This window comes from Panthera pardus, unplaced genomic scaffold, assembly GCF_024362965.1.
Source record: "Panthera pardus isolate Hobbes unplaced genomic scaffold, ASM2436296v1 HiC_scaffold_16, whole genome shotgun sequence".
In the NCBI taxonomy this organism is placed as follows: Eukaryota; Metazoa; Chordata; class Mammalia; order Carnivora; family Felidae; genus Panthera; species Panthera pardus.
Window position 1 is genome coordinate 25,393,266 of NW_026526721.1, and position 16,460 is coordinate 25,409,725.

General features: G+C 36.0%; 1 protein-coding gene across 1 annotated transcript in view; it reads left to right on the forward strand.

Annotated features, from left to right (window-relative positions):
* The window catches only part of TMPRSS15 (transmembrane serine protease 15), a 121,189-nt gene that overhangs the window by 74,940 nt on the left and 29,789 nt on the right, over window positions 1-16,460 (forward strand). Inside the window, exons 18-19 of the mRNA XM_019467770.2 lie at window positions 8,245-8,355; window positions 9,882-10,014. Coding sequence (XP_019323315.2) covers window positions 8,245-8,355; window positions 9,882-10,014 — 244 coding nt within the window. The remainder of the gene's footprint in view (window positions 1-8,244; window positions 8,356-9,881; window positions 10,015-16,460) is intronic.

The window sequence follows — 16,460 nt, forward strand, 5'->3', positions numbered from 1 at the left end:
CTCCCCCACGGGTTTTTTTTAAGTTTCTCAGGATCCACGTAAGAGTGAAACCATATGGTATCTGTCTTTCTCTGTATGGCTTATTTCACTTAGCATCACACTCTCCAGTTCCATCCATGTTGCTACAAAGGGCCAGATTTCATTCTTTCTCATTGCCAAGTAGTATTCCATTGTATACAGAAACCACATCTTCTTCATCCATCTGGTCAGAGTGGCTAAAATGAACAAATCAGGAGACTATAGATTCTGGCGAGGATGTGGAGAAATGGGAACCCTCTTGCACTGTTGGTGGGAATGCAAACTGGTGCAGCCACTCTGGAAATCAGTGTGGAGGTTCCTCAAAAAATTAAAAATAGACCTACCCTATCACCCAGCAATAGTACTGCTAGGAATTTACCCAAGGGATACAGGAGTACTGATGCATAGGGGCACTTGTACCCCCAATGTTTATAGCAGCACTCTCAACAATATATTACTCATTTCATGATGATACTTAAAAACGATATGGTTATATTTCTAAGATTTGTGGATAATTAAATGTATAAGCATCAATATCATCTATATTTGAATGCAAAAGAATTAAGTGCTCAATTCTTCAAAATATCTTAAAATAGTGCAAGAAAATACCCAGTAACTACTCTGCTGGAGAAGAGGGCCTCCCAAATTTTTTCCAAGAATGATGTCATGGAAAGAACTTATGAAGAAAGTATTATATTTTTTTGAATCATTATAATGTACACCTGAAACTAACACAACACTGAACTAACAAAACACTGTGTGTTGACTATACTGCAATTAAAATTAAAAACTTAATAAAAAAAACACACAATCTGAATTTCGGAAAAAGAGGAGAAGAGCAGAACAAACTTTTTTTTCCAAAAAAAGATATAGAAATGGCCAATAGGTACATGAAAATATGCTCAACATCATTCACTATCAGGGCAATGCAAATCAAACTACAATGAGCTGTCAACTCACACCTGTTAAAATGGCTATTATTCAAAAGACAAGTAATAAATAACCAAGTGCTGGTGAGGATGTGAGGTAAAGGGAACCCTTGTATACTACTGATGAGAAGCAAATTGGTTTAGTCACTGTGGAAAACATTATGAAGTTTCCGCCAAAACTTAAAAATAGAACTTCCAAAAAATAAAAAAAATAAATAAACAGAATTACCATATAACCCAGGGGTGCCTGGGTGGCTTGTTTGGTGAAGCAACCAACTCTTGATTTCGGTTCAGGTCGTGATCTTATGTGTGTGAAGATCTAACCCCGAGTTGGCTCTGGACATGGAATCTGCTTAAGATTCTCTCTCTCCCTTTTCATCTGCCTCTCCTGTGCTCACTCTGTCTCCAAAAAAAAAAAAAACAAAACAAAAAAAAACAAAAAAAAGCTATCATGAAATCCAGCAATCCCACTTTTGGGTAAGAATGAAAAAGAAATGAAATCATAATCTCAAAGACATATCTGTACTTCCACGTTCATTGCAACATTATTTCCGATAGCCTAGGGATAGAAACAACCTCAGTGCCAATCTACAGATACATGGATAAAGGTGATGTGGTATATTATATTCAGTGGAATATTATTTATCCATGAGAAGGAAGGAAATCCTGTCATTTGTGACAACATGGATAAACCTTGAAGGCATTGTGCTAAATAAAATAAGTCAGAGGAAGACAAATACTACAGCATATTGCATAGGTGGAATCTAAAAAAGCCAAACTCTTAGAAACGGAAAGAAAATAAATCAGTAAATAAATAAATAAATAAATAAATAAATAAATAAATAAATAGATAAAATGTATATTTTTAAAGAAACGGAGATGAACTGTAAAACCACCTGAATTCATGAGATAAAATAACTAACAACTCTATCAATAAGGAAATGGATTTTTTTCATGTCTCCAAACAATTAGAATAATTATTGGGCATTCCACCGTCTGCAAAAAGAAATCATCTTGCAACAAAATTTTAGACAAATGTAGGTCTTTTAAAAAACATTTAAGAGAGGAGAAAAGTGGAAAGAGAATAGATTATGAAAAGGAATATGGCAATAAATCTCTTCCAACACAATATTAGTTACTGGTTTTTATTAGACTTGTATAATGAGATAAATATAACACCTAGGATTTTGAAAAATATTACAAGTAATCCTATTCAAGATAAAAGCCTAAAGAGCACAATCTGTTACTTTCAACACAAAACAGATACAAAGTTTTGGTGACGGGGTTATTCATAGTTGCCCATTCACTAGACTTCAGTTACTGTGATTATGATATTTAAGAAATAAATCATTTAGAGAGAATTCCCAATCGTTGCTAGAATGGAATCTTCCATGACCATCACTGTATGGTGAATATGCTGGGAATGTGATTTTTCACCCCTCCTGGACACAGGACAGATGCTGTTGGGGAGTAGAAAATGGAGTGAATGAATCGTCATCAGCACAGTCTCCCAGAGAGATTTTTACACCAAAAGACTAAAAAGCAATTATAGAAACAGGGAATTGCCAGTGGAAGATAATCAAGCTGATAATGGAAAGAGAGCTCGAGCACACTTATCTGTTTATATGGTGCCCTGCTTTGGTGATCATTTTAGAAAGGAGTATGAAAGGGATATCACAAATTTTCAGCATTTATGTACTTCATTTATGTTGTGTGATATTTTAAGGGCACCTTCCAATGCATTCAACTGAAATATAAAACAATTGTATAACACATTTTTGTATCTCTTTTCCTTATCCTATTTTTAACATTTCCCTGTAAATTAAACTAGAGCGTATGAAATATAGATTTATTAAGATGTGTCTCCCATAAACGTCCCCTTATTGCTCTTTTCTCATACTCAGAGTCTTAATTCGGAATTCAATAGTGCTTATCAGGCAACTGTGGAAGCGGCAGCTGATTACATTTAGGGGTTTAGAGCCCTCCCCAGATTGTGTGGCATGTGCCTTAGAGATCAATTCAGTTCCATTTAAAGCCAAGCATATGTTGACTAAACGAGGCAGGGCTACTGGAGACTTCATAAAAAGAAGATGGGAAAATTCAATTCTTAGCAATATTTCTTTTTCCCTCTCTCTCTATGGGCATAAAATGATCAGACGTAAGATTTCAGAGGCCACAGAGAGTTACACTTTGGGACTAAAGACTTCTTAATGAAGCTGAACTGTTATATGTGGCAAAGAATCAGAATCCAGTTCATGCATGTAAGGAAAATTTTGAAAGAGTTTATTCACAACTTTCTTCAGAATTTATAATTTCTACTTAGGTCAGCAACAATACATCATTTTGTCCCATTCAGTATTTTTTCATTCAATGCATCCATTTTACAGAAAGAAGTTAGTTTTTTGGATTCACAGGGTATAACCCTAACAGCTTCAGGCTACAGCACAAAAATAAATTACAATTTCAGATCTCTATGCATGTATTCACTCATATTTTCATTCAGAAATTTATATTTCCATTTGGCAAACATGTGCTTTTCCAATTGAATGTAGCCTGACTACCCTAGTAAAAGAGTAAAATTATCAATAAACTTATCTGTGAAATAAATTATTGCTATTGAGAACTCAATTTTTACGTAATGATTTTAATAAGCTATGAAAACAAAGTAATGAGATAATTTTAAAATAACTCATGCTGACTACCCTTCTATATTAAGGTATTTAATAAGGGATATGTAATTAGGCTATCAACTTTTTAAATAAATATAATATGTATCAAAGCATAGATTTAAAATAGAATATACAAATACAAACACATATATACATAGTTTTAAGCCTTCCTGCTTTGTAAAGGAAAATCAATAGTAGAGAGATAAAATATAAAGTCAGTTAAAACATTAACGCTTGCTTGTAGAATATATAATTGTCTTCGCCCATTTATCATCTCACTAATCTGGTTAAAAAATACGTGTTTGTGAAACAAATTGATAATTACATTTACAAGAACATCCTTAATAGTATTATGGTTGATATATGTAACGTACTTCTCTCATGGGGTAAAGATTTACAGAAACAACTAGACCAGCCATGTCTTCCTTAAAATATTTCTTATTAATGGAACTTAGATTTGGGTTGCAAAGTATAGAATTCTTCAAAGTTCAAAATAAAGTACAAACAGCTCCAATTGTTGTTTTAAGATACCCAGAGAAAGAGAGTAGGTATGATTTCTTGTTGTTGATATGGTTATCTGAAAGTTAGTGAAAGGGATGCTTTCTAAGTGTTACTCTTTTTGCTGTTAATATTATTCCTTGAGCATTCAATATATTCATATTGGTATACTAAATTTCTTTTTTTTTTAAACTGAATCTCATAACATACCTAAGACATAATATTGTTTATTCCCATTGGACAGTCAAAGAAACTAAGGTTCAGAAAGATTAACTTATTTGCTCAAGGTTAAAAATAAACATAAAGAAAATAGCTATACTGCGGATCAAACCAAGGTCATAAGATTCCAGAGCTTATGTTTTAGCCACCATTCAAAAACAAACAAGTATATTTTATCTTGGTAATTCATGGAATCAATTCCTATTTTACATTTCAATAGAGTTACCATTAGAAGATCAACTGCCCAATTTAAAAATGTATTTTTTAAATTGTACTTTTAAAGATTGCTTTATATTGTGTCAACTCTATTACTAGGGTTCATACTGATCTTTGAGGCATATCACTCATTTGACATAAATTAATTCACTTTATCAGATGTGCCAGGCACTGGATCAAGCCCTGGGCATGTAAAGATGAACAAACAAAGCATATGGATATTGTAGCTAGTAAATTGTATATTCAATTTAAAGAATGGATTTAACAAGAGTGTAAACAGAAAACGTTTTCTTTTTCTCCACCTACTTTATTTCAAATCTCTCTTTTGGCCCTGGATATTTCAGACAGATCTCTTCACTTTTCCAGTTATTTTAGGTTTTAATTTTCTTAACTGGTTAATTAAGATTCACTTCTGGATATTAAGATGTACTGTCAAATACAACATCCAAACTTTAATATCATCTAGTTCAAAGTTTCTTTTACCTCCCAACTCTGTAAACCAATAACCTAACCTAATAAATTAAGGTAGAGGAGGTAGAAATATTGCCTTTGCCTCATTTTTCACTTTCTTTCCCTTCCATTTTCCTATAGCTGTAGTGTCAGAGGAAAGGCAAGCAAGAAAAATCCACCATCACTGTATTTTTCTTTTGGCCTACAGTGGCTCCTGGCCAAATGCTAGCCAGCTCTTTTGTAGAACAGAACTGTCTTCGGAGCATTCCTCTCCCACCCCCCTTCCCCAGGCCTACTTCACTGTAGGTATGGGTGGTACTCTTCCTAGCCAATCTCTAGCCCTGCTGAGCTCCTAACCCACCTCAGATTCCATCACTCCACTTCTTTGTGTTGAGCCTGCTTGTCCTGTAAGGCAGCTGTCCCTCCATTACATTGTCCAGTGTCCACTGATTAAAAAAAAAAAAAAAAAAAAAACTGACACACTTTTCTCGCATGGAGAAAATGTAGGTTCTTTCCACTGCCACTCTCTCTCCTGGCCCCTAATTACCATCAAGAGATGCTCCAGCCTAACTTTCTGACTTTGAATTCATTACATAGGAAGAGAACACAGGTCTTTAATTATACAGTTATATGTCCACAAACCTTAAGAAACTAAAGTCACAGTCTTCTGTGAAGTCATTCACTATACTTCAGTTTAGTCTGATTGTTTTCAAAAAGTGGATCATGAAATCAATTTATTTGGTTTCGATAAACATTTCTTATTATGGAATGGAATAAAATGGAATAGAATAAAATTTAGAATAGAATAGAACAAAATAATTGTGTTCAGTTACACACACACAAGCACACAGAAACACACATCTGTTGGAAAAAAAAATCTGAAAGTCCCTGCGTTAATCCCATGGAAGCACTGGCCTTTGTGATTCTTTAGGCTGAAAAAATTTCAGGCTGAAAGTGATAGGATGGCCTTCTCCCTTTAAGTCAACTCAATATGAATGGTTGCCTTGGAGCATTCCTCAGCTGGTGCGTTGGATGGCACCATATTCCCTTCTCCCACTCTTCTTCAAGGACATTACACAGTCTTCTTTTAGAAAAAAACTTTAATCTTCTTTTATATAAAAATAGAGCTGGAAATAGGTGATGGGTGTTAATAGTTGCTAGACCAATTTTTATCTATTTTTTTTTTTACGTTTTTATTCATTTTTGAGACAGAGAGAGACAGAGCATGAATGGGGGGAGGGTCAGAGAGAGAGAGAAACACAGAATCTGAAACAGGCTCCAGGCTCTGAGCTGTCAGCACAGAGCCCGATGCGGGGCTCGAACTCACGGACCGCGAGATCGTGACCTGAGCCGAAGTTGGCGCTCAACCGACTGAGCCACCCAGGCGCCCCTTGATCTATTTTTTAGTTAAGTGTAGTATGGATATATTTAGTACTTCTATTTAGAGTGTAACAATATTTATCAGTACTCTCAGATTTGGGGCTACAACCTAGATTCTAAAACAGAATGATTTAACAGAATCTAAACAGGAATGATTCCTTTTAAGTACTATTACATGTGGTCATCATAAATTGAAAAAGTCTCTACGGAGATTAGTACAATTCAGTTTTGAACCTACTTTAACATGAATTGTGGCTCCTTGAAAATAATATAATCATTTATAATTAATATTCATAATAGCTTTCAAAATACAGGTTTCCCTCTTCCTTGATTTTATCAAGTGCTTTTGCCTCCTCATTATGCTTATCCATATACAATGTAGGGGAAGAAACATTAAGCCTCTCCATACCCAGCCACTATATATCTCCCTTCTCAGGGAAGTCAAATCCCACGTGGCCTCAACAGAGTCCTAGTACTGCCATGTAGCTATCCCTCCTAAGCCATAATTACAAAACATTCAGGGAGCAAACCCCTCTCTTCCTGTGACATGAGGAGTCGCCCAGGGCAAAACCCTGTAAGATCAAACAGGTCCAGGAAACAGCAGCACCACTTTCTTCAAACAATATTTCCAGTTGGCCTATTTTTGCATGACCCAAATCCTGGAAACCACCAACTGCCTGCAGATCCATTCAGTTTCTTCCCTGTCCAGTTTCTTCATTTTCCTTCTATTTCTTCACATGCCAATTATATTCTCCCAATTCCAATCCTGATTTACTTGTTTGGGGCCCCATCTTTAAGTTCCTTTCAAATGACTGTTATTGCAGAGTTTCCATGTCTTTGTGACTACTTTTCCCCACCTGACTCATGATTTAATTGAACTCAGTTTCCAGCCTCATCCAACTTTGGTCCCACCAAAAGGCAACTTTCACATTTAAAAAAAAAAAAAAAATTTAACGTTTATTTATTTTTGAGACAGAGAGAGACAGAGCATGAACGGGGGAGGGGCAGAGAGAGAGGGAGACACAGAATCGTAAGCAGGCTCCAGGCTCTGAGCCATCAGCCCAGAGCCCGACACAGGGCTCAAACTCACGGACCGTGAGATCGTGACCTGAGCTGAAGTCGGATGCTTAACCTACTGAGCCACCCAGGCGCCCCACACATTTTTAAATCATGTAGGTTTGGATGTATCATTTGGAGTGCGAAATCAACAGATCTTCTATGCTTGTGTAACATTCCAAAGGTTGAGGCTTGAATATTTATATGAGGTGGAGGAATTTATTGAAGAGAAACTAACAGAGTTTATGAGGGAGGGGTATATCCTAGACCTCTCAGCCATCCCTTGGAACTGCTCTGTGCTCTGCTGTAAAGAAGATGCCTAGGGGTGCCTGGGTGGCTCAGTTGGTTAAGTGTCTGACTTCAGCTCAGGTCATGATCTCACAGTTTGTGAGTTCGAGCCCTGTATCAGGCTCTGTGCTGACAGCTCAGAGCCTGGAGCCTGCTTCAGATTCCGTGCCTCCCTCTCTCTCACTGCTCCTCCCCTGCTCACATTCAGTCTCTCTCTCTCTCTCTCTCTCTCTCTCTCTCTCTCAAAAATAAAGAAGTATTAAGAAAAATTAAAACAAAAATAAAGAAGATGTCTAAGGTTTTATCCACCTTTTCCTCAAGCCACATCTCTGGCTTTGACACTACTCTTGTGGAGCCGTTCTGAGCAACTAAGTGTATATAGTCTCACTTGATATTAGATCGAGGTCAACAATGCACTGTAGAAAAAGGTTGATGTGCAAAGAGGCAGAAACGGGATGGATATTACAGGATCATCTATTTGTCACCTTTTTATCCTATATGTTAATATTCTTTCCCCATAGAGCCCTGCAAGGAAGACCATTTTCAGTGTAAGAATGGAGAATGTATTCCACTGGTGAATCTCTGTGACGGTCATCTACACTGTAAGGATGGCTCAGATGAAGCACATTGCGGTATGTTTTGATTTTAAGAAAACGCTCATCACTTTAGCCTCTACACTTGGATCCTCCAAATGTAAAAGAAAGATCAGAAATGTATTTATCAGGACGCGTTTTGTTCCTTTTGTGTATCATCATTCCCCTTGTGACTTCCGCACCTTGGATGCCACTCTGGTTAGGAGAAAAATTAACAAGCAGACCCCTGTTTATTGTTAGTTTATTTATTTAAATTTGACTACATTTAGTAACTTTAAGTCTAGGACAACCCATATTCAGGTAGAAAGCGTAAAGTAGTATTGGGAGACAATGGCCACACCAGGCCCTCTAGCACCGCCCATATTGACTATGATACTCCTTTGCCTGCATATGGAGGCACCCTCATGTTTACTTATAACTGACTATGTTACACTTGCTCCTTTGCATTCTTGGTTCTTCAGTATCTACTTCTCCTCCTGCTTAGTTGAGTCTTTAGTCTCATCTGCTTCCGAACCTCTATAATGAGTTGTGGCTGCTTTCACTATATCTTGCTTTTATTTCTAAGCAGATACTTAGTGCTGCTTATTACATGCCATGCACTATATCTGATTGCTGCAAAACAATCTTAACAGGAGAAGAATTAGCTCTTTTTAGCCATGAGAAAACTGGGGTTTGGAGAAGTTAAGTGGTTGTCAAAGATCACATACATAGTAGGGGCTAGAGTTGCATTTTCAACCTAAGTCTGTCTAATTCTAACAATGCTCTTGCTTTTCTCAGAATAGGGGGAAAATTGTAAACAATAACATGACATTTACCCATTGTGGGTAAAACTATTGTTTCTGAACTTTCACCTGTTTGATAAACTAGCTTAGCTTGGCCCAGTCCCTACCTAGCCACTAATAGCCTCTATACTGTATCCAAAATGCTTGTAAGATGGTGGGGAAGAGATGAAAACCAAATAGCATAAGAACAAGTCCAAAGAAAATAGCCTCTAGAGAAAGAAGTAGGAAAAAAAAGTGCCTATGAACTTGAATTTTCCTTGTTTTAGAGACCAAGCTTGTGAGACATACTCCTCACAATAAATATTATTTTCCATTTATTTTCTATTTTGATATGCACTAAACTTCCATATCTCTCTGCCTTTTTCATTTTTGTAGTTATATGAAAAGAGCAATGTAAAGTCTATCAAATTTATATTTTTCAACTTAAGCTTTCTAACATCCTCTTTTTTAAATGTTTATTCATTTTTGAGAGAGAGAGAATGAGTGCACGTGAGTGGGGGAGGGACAGAGCAGGAGTAGGGGGACAGAAGATTTGAAGCAAGCCCTGCACTGACAGCAGAGAGCCCTACACACGGATCCAGCTTAGAACTGTGAGATCGTTACCTGAGCTGAAATCGGACACTCAATGGACTGAGCCACCCAGGCACCCTCTAACACACTCTTTAAAAAATTACAATCTCTAAACTCTAAACATTAAGAACATTGCACATGTAGTTTACAACCCATCATTTACTTTTAACAACTTAGGTCAAAATGACCCTGTGTGTGATCTAATTTCTTTAGTGCGTCTTTTCAATGGCACCAGGAACAACAATGGTTTGGTGCAGTTCAGAATCCTGAGCACATGGCATGAAGCTTGTGCTGACAATTGGACCACACAGATTTCAAATGATGTCTGTCAGTTGCTGGGATTAGGGTAAGTAATTCTACTCATCTCTGTTTTAAGCAAGTCTCGAACTTTCTTATTGGTATGAAACTGGGTTTATTAAGACATTTAAAATTTATGGAAGTTATGAATTTAGAAAATACATGTTAGCAAAAAGAGGAAAATAAAAATCTTGATTAATGCTATTCTCAAAAATAACCACTTAACATCCTTTTTATAAATATGATATAAATATAAGTATATAGAAATACTGTATTATAAAATCATACAAAATATTAGACTATTCCGTTTTGTAGCATACTTACACATGAGCATTTCTCATGTCATTAAATTTCTATAGACTATCATTTTTAAGAAAATAAAATATTCTATTTTATGCTATATCATAATATATATAACTAATCACAAAGGTCCCTAGAGAACATGCTTTTGCTATAACTTTCTATAGCAAATAGCTATAACTATTTCTACAATAATTCCTTTGGAAAACCTGTAACAGTATAATTATTGTGAGAAAAGACATGAAAAATTTCAAGACTTTTTCAAGAATTGCAGTGCAAATGATAATTCCATATCAATGACTCAACTAAAATTTATTATACTTTCAGTTTGTCATAACATGTTGCATCAAATATACAATTTCATTTTTTACCTTCCCGTAATCTCAAAAGTAATGAGGTTTAAAATAGAAAGGAACAGTAGCAATAATTTGCTTCTTTTTAGTTGTATAGTCGACTCTAATTCAGCATTGTGATCCATTGGTATTTGTGATTTACCAAATCACAATTTGGGAGATTTAACCATTTTAGATTACACATGGTTATTTGGTCATTGGTAGCACTAGATTATTTACCACTTTGTTTTATCACATTAAACTATAAAGTCTAAATGTAGGAAGCATGCCTATTTTATCCATTACTTCATTGCTAACACCCAAACTTATCATTGTCTCCAAACATAGGTACTAAATAAACATTTGAAGTAATAAATTATTCATTATATATAAATATATGTGTGCATATAAATATAGAAATACGTACCTATCTAAATGCCCAAAGTTGCCCAACTATAACTCATTATCATTTTATTCTGTCCTGAACTGGGGAATTTTGTACAAAATTAAAAATAATTTAAGTCCACATCCACACATACCCTCAGCATTTGGCAATTATCCCAGCTCTTCCTAGCTCCTCAAAATCAAAAGTAATTGAGTGCTTTCTTTATAAGGGGACTCCTCCTTAGTTGATTAATAATCATATAGTCTTCATGCAATACACAGGTTTTCAAAATTTATTTCAAAATGTTTATTTTTTTAGCCCAAGACATATTTTCCACAAGAATAACATTAATGAGTGATTAGGTCTTGGTGTAATCTGGAAGAGCTGTTTCATTTCTAATTGACTGGGAGAGTTACATTGTATACTAATGCCAGGCTAGCACCTAACCACCACATAGTGAGATTTTACCATAGGAAAATGTGTGAGGTCCTACTCAGGGTATCAGATACACCCCATAATTTCTTGCAGTTTGAATTGAGAGTTTTCAACTCCCTTTACCTCCTAAAATGCTGTCATTAAGATTGTGAGCTCCCCAGTTTCAAGCGATTCAAGTGATGTCAGCCCCAGATTCAAGTGATGTCAGCCTCATCAGGAAGACAATTCCTACAAGGAGCAAAGGGAGGATGTGATTTGTCACCCATTATGTAAATAATCATCAGTTTGATTTATGTGCATTAATCAGAAGCTTTCTGCACTTTATATATATTATCATTTTTATAATACATCATAGCCTGTATTCTAACAAAAACTCTTTCAAAATGGGAGGCTTTGAGACATAAAGGGTCTTGGAGGAGGGGAGGCTGTAGAGGGAATAGTGTTTTTTGATGAAGACTCAACAGAACACTGAAACTGACAGTTGTTGATTTATTCCCACTTCAAGTAAAGCACTGGGTAAGTGGCATTGATTCCAGATTCCTACTTTAATTCCAATTTTAGTTCAACAGTGAGTTCGTACAGGTGAGGCCCAAAGAAGTTGTTTGCTGTCACTACTGAAGTTGTCAGTAATTCTTAGGAACTGTTTTATAGACTCAGGAATTTAGTAAAGATTAAGCTAAGGAGATTGGTAACTTGACCTTATTTCCACAAGTGACAAATCCAAATGATCTAGATGATGGAGCTCTCAATGCACAGGAGCTTGTGTTCCAATTCACCATCTAGCCAAGCATCATTATATGGTTATAGACACAGGAGTGTGTTTTCATTCTGGTTGTGAATCTTAACTAAAATAGTTTCCGGGGAGATATATGGGTTCAAGATGAATCATTTACAAAGACCAAAGGATCAACATCTTCTTTGACAGAAGTTTTTAAAAGTTAACTGAAATATGTTGAGGGATAGCACAATACTGATTCCTGCAATTTCACGAGAGAATGTATTGGAAAGGGAACATATATCTTATTACTTTTTAACAGTTGTTAATATAAATGTATTATTTTAATTACTCCTGGATCAGAAATTGAAGCGTTAGCAACAATGTTGTGTCTGTTCCATGGATGAGTAAAACATGGTTTTTACTTCAGATATGTTGGGGATCGACACATAAGTAGATAATGACAATATAACGTGATAAATGCAATATGCTATTAGAGAACCACTCAATTTGGGAATGTCAAGGAAGGCTTTCTAGAAAATGGCTTGAGCTGAGTGGATGACAGTCAATTCCACACAACTGTATACTATCTATTTACATGTTTTTCTCCCAGCCAGATTTTACTGTCTAGTTCACTGACCTCATTTCCTATGAATCACAGCCCTTCCAGCAGGAGACAGGGACAAAGAACTAGACTTTTTAGTGTGTATAAAGCAAATAGTACATCCCATTGCCTTAGATACAATATTTTTGATGAAGGTCAGGCACTTGCTTTCTTCAGAAATGAGTCAGGTAATCTCTTCAAAGACTTTAATCTTTGAGCCTGCACTTATTAAACAGTCTCCACAGTGCCCTAGTAATTGAACGGAAGTTATAGCCTTAATGAGAATGTGTCTAGACTGGCGCATGGTACCCGAAAGAAAACTTTGTGACTTTAAAATGATGTGTTTGGTACAGTGGAAAGTAATTTAGGAGTCAATTTATTAAAAAAGCACTGTGGTCTCTCAAGATTATTTATGCAGATAGGGTACAAAATGCAATTCCCCAAAGATTCTAGTAAATCATATGAGGTGGATTTCATCAGCCTTCCTTCTTTTAAATGAAGCATTTTCATTCCCCGCCATTTATAGCATGCGTAAGTAAAAAAGTACTTTAAATAACACTTTCATGTCTCTGATCAAAGTATGAAAGAAAACATTTTACACTGATGAAAGAATAAATGTTAAAGAAACTTAGAGTATTGATTTTTAAAACATTTCCTAGGAAAGCACACTACCTCGTTCCTAACCCAATAAATGAACTATGTGGTTGACTTGCCCCACTAAGCCATTAAAAACTAGAAGTCATCAGGTCTGTGCAGCTTTGCAGAATTTGGGAAAGGCTAATGTCTTAAAATAGAGGTGGTTATACATACCCCTCTTAGCCTGCTTGTGAGGAGTTGCTGGTAATTTTTAAATCCCACAATAGTCCTGTGCAAGATGCCCTCAATTCAAATGTCAGAAACCTCATGTTGAGCTTCTCATTCTCAAATCCAAAATAAGAAATGGAATTATTGCAAGGTCTTCCATTTCAGAGGGGTTTTGAAAATGTTGGGGGTGGGATGGGGAGGGAATATTGTTTTAATAAGCCTTCCAAATAAACGGAGCATAATGATTTAATACCCTGTGTAAGTACCACCACAAATTTGTATCCACAATTTAACACTGGGTCTTAGAAAACTGAAACATAGAAAATATAGAACCAGTGTTTCATATTAGTTTTAAAAATTGGTAGGCAAAAAATATTCCTGTTCTTGCCCATATTTCCAGTCATTGTCCTCAAATTTTCAACTATGTGGAAAAAGCCTTAACATAAAACAACAACAAAGATAAGATATGGGAATCAGTAGAAAAAATGTAACTACTACTTTCTACTTTAAATGATTTCCTTTTTATTTGCTAACTTTATACAGAAATAATTAAATACTATTTTCTGTTATTTTTAATTTGCAAATTCAACACCAAAGGTATTCTTATCTATTTTTCTAGGTGGGATGGTAGGGGGAGGGCAGGTTATGGGAAAGATGGTGGGAAAAAAATTATTTTACTTAGTTTTATTGACCAACCTAAAAAGTTCATCATTTGCCTGATATACAAACTGTAACTCTCATATTCTTCCTATTTTGTTTTTTTTAATGTTTATTCTTTTTTTGAGAGAGAGAGAGAGACAGAGCGTGAGTGGGGAATGAGGAGAGAGAGAGGGAGACCCAGAATCTGAAGCAGGCTCCAGGCTCTGAGCTGTCAGCACAGAGCCCAACACGGGGCTCGAACTCATGAACCATGAGATCATGACCTGGCTGAAGTCGGACGCTCAACCGACTGAGCCACCCAGGTGCCCCTGTTCTTCCTATTTCAAACTAGAAATGAATTAACTAAAAATAGGTAAAGAGAAAATAATTATAACAATGCATAGTAAATTTATAACTTTCCAAGATTCATATTACTAGGTTATGAAAAGCACAGTGGTTAGGAAATTCTGTCTGCTGTGGGCGAGGGACTGAAAGCAAGCATACCAGTGACTTGTAATCCAAGGGCTGGCTCAGCAGCTCTCAAACCTGGCTATACGATAGAATCACCTGGTCTTTTTCCCAGATGTTTGGAATCAGGAGTGTTTAGGTCCATGGCTTTCACATGGGTGTTTTTAAGATCAAACTAGCAGCATCTGCAAAGCCTGGGATGCAAGCACGGAAATGCAAAATCTGGAGCTCCACCTGAGTCCTACCCAGAGGCAAGTCCAGAGTAGTGTAGGCAGTCTGTGTTTGAACCAGCCCTTCAGGTGATTCTGATGCCAAGTTTGAGAACTGCACTCTAGGGAAGGCTTTCATAACCTTCTTTTGTGTGTCATGAACACTTTTGGTGGTCTGCTGAAACTTACCAACCTCTTCTTAGATTCATATATTTAAGTGCAATAAAATAAAATACACATGACTAGAAAGGAAACTAACCACCTTGAAAAATAATTACCAAACTGTTATAAATGTGATACGGTAATATGTATTTCTTTATGGAGTATTCAGTAAGATATGTTGGTGGTTCTAATGATTATTGTAAGATAAAAAATTAGCATAAATGATATTTTTAGGTGTATGCAGCAACTGCAATGTTCGTTTTGGTGACAAAATTATAGGTGTTGCTATCAGTGTTGCAATTAGTACTTACATTTATATAAGAAGGAAATACTACAATTAAAGATTAGTAAAAGTTAGTATGTAATTATTTCCTTTCTACCTACAAACTTCTTATCACGGACAACAGAGCAGGATTCTCTCCATCTCTCTCTGCCCCTCCCCCACTTGCCCTCTCTGTCTCTCTGTCTGTCTCTCTCTCAAAAATAAATAAATAAACTTAAAAAATGGATGAGATGGACACTTGGGTGGCTCAGTCAGTTAAGCATCCAACTTTGGCTCAGGTCATGATATAGTTCGTGGGTTTCAGCCCCACGTCAGGCTATGTACTGACAGCTCAGAGCCTGGAGTCTGCTTCAGATCTGTGTCTCCCTCTCTCTCTGCCCCTCCCTCGCTCATTCTCTCTCTCTCTCTCAAAAATAAATAAACATTTAAAAAATTTAAAAAATAGAAATATTTTTTCCTTCTCCCTCCTGTCCTTATTTTCATTCTTCCTTATTTTTTGCTTCCTTTCTCACTTTCCTATTCCCTTCCTTCTTTTCTCCTTTATTGCCTTCCATTCTCTTTTTTTCTTTATACCCTTACCTTTTCAAAAGAATCTGAGGTGATTTGTAACAGAGTACATATAGTAACATTAATAGAATAGTAAATGAAAATAAGGTCTGAAGAAATAAGGAGGCAAATCTATAAAACATACAGGATCAACATAATTACTAATATTTGTGTCTGAGATTCCTGGAAACCTACGCAAAAAAAAAAAAAAAAAAAAAAGGAAAACATCAATAAGGGCATCTCTTTAATTATGAGATAAGATAAACACTACCAGTTCCATAGAGAAGACACATTTCTCCTGGCATTAAATTCTAAAGGAAAGTTTGCATGCATGTCCTTATAAGGTAGTAATGCATTGAAAACACATGTGCACAGAGAAAACTTCATAGTAAATGTAGAGGTGAATGTCATACTCTTCTTCCTGAAAAATAAACAAACTCCAATGGCAGCTAAGAAAATAAAGTTAGGAATGAGTCAAGGATTTACTACAAAGGGGTAAGACCACATTCTCCAAGATGTTAACCATGAGGATCCTGTTTCTGACAATCACCTCTAAGTATTATTTCTCTCAGCCGCATTTGATGTATAAAATGCCGGGAACTTGTTTCCTTTC